At 52.4% G+C, this 2,282-nt stretch overlaps 1 protein-coding gene across 1 annotated transcript in view; it reads left to right on the top strand.

The window, feature by feature from the left end:
* Positions 1-2,037, top strand: part of PGF (placental growth factor) — a gene marked incomplete at both ends in the record, with an annotated part of 3,627 nt that extends 1,590 nt beyond the window's left edge. Inside the window, 3 exons of the mRNA XM_009080430.1 lie at positions 41-117; positions 1,855-1,884; positions 1,975-2,037. Coding sequence (XP_009078678.1) covers positions 41-117; positions 1,855-1,884; positions 1,975-2,037 — 170 coding nt within the window. The remainder of the gene's footprint in view (positions 1-40; positions 118-1,854; positions 1,885-1,974) is intronic.
* Positions 2,038-2,282: the final 245 nt, after the last annotated feature.

Genomic DNA, 2,282 nt, shown 5'->3' with positions numbered 1-2,282 from the left:
CCTGCCGCTGGCTGGGAAGTAACCTTTGTTCTTCTTTCAGGTCCTGAAGATCAAGCCAAACGGGGAGTCACCCTATGTGAAGATGGCATTCACTGAGCACAAGCAGTGCGAATGCAGGTAGGGACCCCTGGGCTTCTTTTGCATCTTCATCAAGAGCGACCTTGTCAGATCACCCTGCATGTGGGACGGGGATGCCCTGGGGGCACCCTGGCTGTGCTGGGACCCCTTCTGGCTGTCTTTGCACCAGGGCTTGCCAGCACTTATGGCCCTTATTCAACTGCAGGTTGCACCACACCTCTGCACCTGCTCCCTGCAGCCAAGGGGGTGCGTGGCATTGTGTGACCATGGACTATCTGCAGGACCGTGGCACCATGGCTCTGTGAGCAGGCATGTCTGTGCCCTCCATCCCTGAGGCTGCCTTGGCATGGCCTGTGTGCTCCTCTGGCCAGAGGACATGCCTGTAGGTAACAGAGCAAGAATGGTGGCTCTGAGGCAGCTGTTTGGTGTGGGACAGTGTGTCCAACATGGTAGCTCAGCAGGGAGTTCCATGGTTTGGCAAGCCTGAGTGTGACCATGGCACAAAAAGAAAGCTGGACAGCTGAGCCCTGGGTTTCCATTTAAGGGAGGCTGCCCCACACAGAACTTGGAAGCAGAGGTTTACATCCAAATCAGCAAATGAAAGCTTAAAACATGCAGCACCAACCTAACAGGGATATGCAGCACCAACCCCGAATGGATACGCAGCACCAATCTGCCACAGACTCATGACACCTAGTCAACCCCACTGTGTCCCAGGAGAGGTGAAAGCTTGGGTGGGACAGGGCCTTTGCCTGGCATCTGCAATGCTGTGGGAGCAGGGAGCAGCTCTGGTACTGCCTGCAGCTGGTCCCTGCCACAGAGCCTCTCCAGCATTGTCTGCATGGGGGGTCCTGGTAATCACTCTGCATCATGATCCAAGAGTGATTTAGCATTGCAAAAACTGGGGGCTGGGTGTCTCGTTGGGCAGCCTTTAGACACAATCCTTGCCTGGAAGAAGAGGCTGAGGATCCCCGGGTTGGTATTCCCCTGCAGTTGTACGAGCAGCTGTGCTGGAGCAGACCCAAGGTCCATCCAGCTCCACACTGACTCTGGTGTGTCTGTCAGTGGATGCAGAAGGAGGAGTGGGAAGAAGCACGTGTTACTTCCCCCATCTCTGCTTCCAGCTATTTTCCATGCAGGGAATTTCCTAAGCCTGTTGTGGTTTTCCTACCTAGGGTAACTCCCAGGGGATCTCCTGTGAGCACTTGTGCAGGCTGCCTTAGAATCTGTGTAAACTTCTTGCTTCTGCAGCAGCTTTTGGCTTATTGCTAAACTGCCCTCCACACCTTTACCTCACTTCCTTTTGTAGTGTAGTGTAGGCATGGACCAGGATATGTCCTGGCCTTGACCCCTATAGGGGATGCTTAAGTATATTGTGGCTGAGAACCACTGCAGAGAGTTTGCAACAAACACCATGTGCTACTCGGGACATTGGGTCTTATTTAACTAGCTGAGCTATGAAAGTTGTCACTGAGAGCAGCTGAGACTGAACTTGTGCTTTCCAACCTCATTGACAAAATGTCACATCCCCAGGGAGTAACCAAAGCTGACCCTCCCCTGCCCCTTTGCTTCTCTACCTTCTCTCTGCCTGCTGCAATCAGCTCCTGGCTGAGGAGTTGATAATGTGGAGAGAAGTGTTATTGGGTCTGTTTTAAGCATGAATGATAACAGGTAGATTGTGCTGCACACTGGGGCATATCAATAAACCACCTCCTGCAGCTTAGTATACAGCACTGCCCAATAACAACTTCACTCTGTCCTTTTCCCACCCTGTAGGCCCCGGCAGGACCTGATGAGGTCAGGAAGGTAAGTGACATCAGGGGTGATGTTACTGGCTGGGATTGTGGGTCTCATCTTCCACACATCAGTCATTCTTGTGGTACTTTTCTTTTGAAGGAGGAGGTCCAAGGGCCGAGGTAAGAGAAGACAAGACAAGAAGGGACAGAAAGACTGTGAACTGTAAGTGAGCAGGAGCAGGTATGGGTGGTGTCTTCTGGGTTAATTTCTTTGGGATGAACACCGTCATTAAGCATTTAGGTCTTTAGTGACACTGTGAGCAGAGATGTGTTTATGCAGAGCAGACACGGAAGAAAGCAGGAGGGGACAGTGGGCAGCTGTGGGGAAACAGGCCTTCTACTGAAGGCTCAACAGGTGCTTAGTAATCTCCAGGCTCAGCTGCTCAAAGCTTGACAGGGTGGGGATGG

This window comes from Acanthisitta chloris, unplaced genomic scaffold (assembly GCF_000695815.1).
Source record: "Acanthisitta chloris isolate BGI_N310 unplaced genomic scaffold, ASM69581v1 scaffold33258, whole genome shotgun sequence".
Taxonomy (NCBI): domain Eukaryota; kingdom Metazoa; phylum Chordata; class Aves; order Passeriformes; family Acanthisittidae; genus Acanthisitta; species Acanthisitta chloris.
Note: the sequence above shows the minus strand (reverse complement) of the source record. Positions and strands in the feature narration are given on the sequence as shown.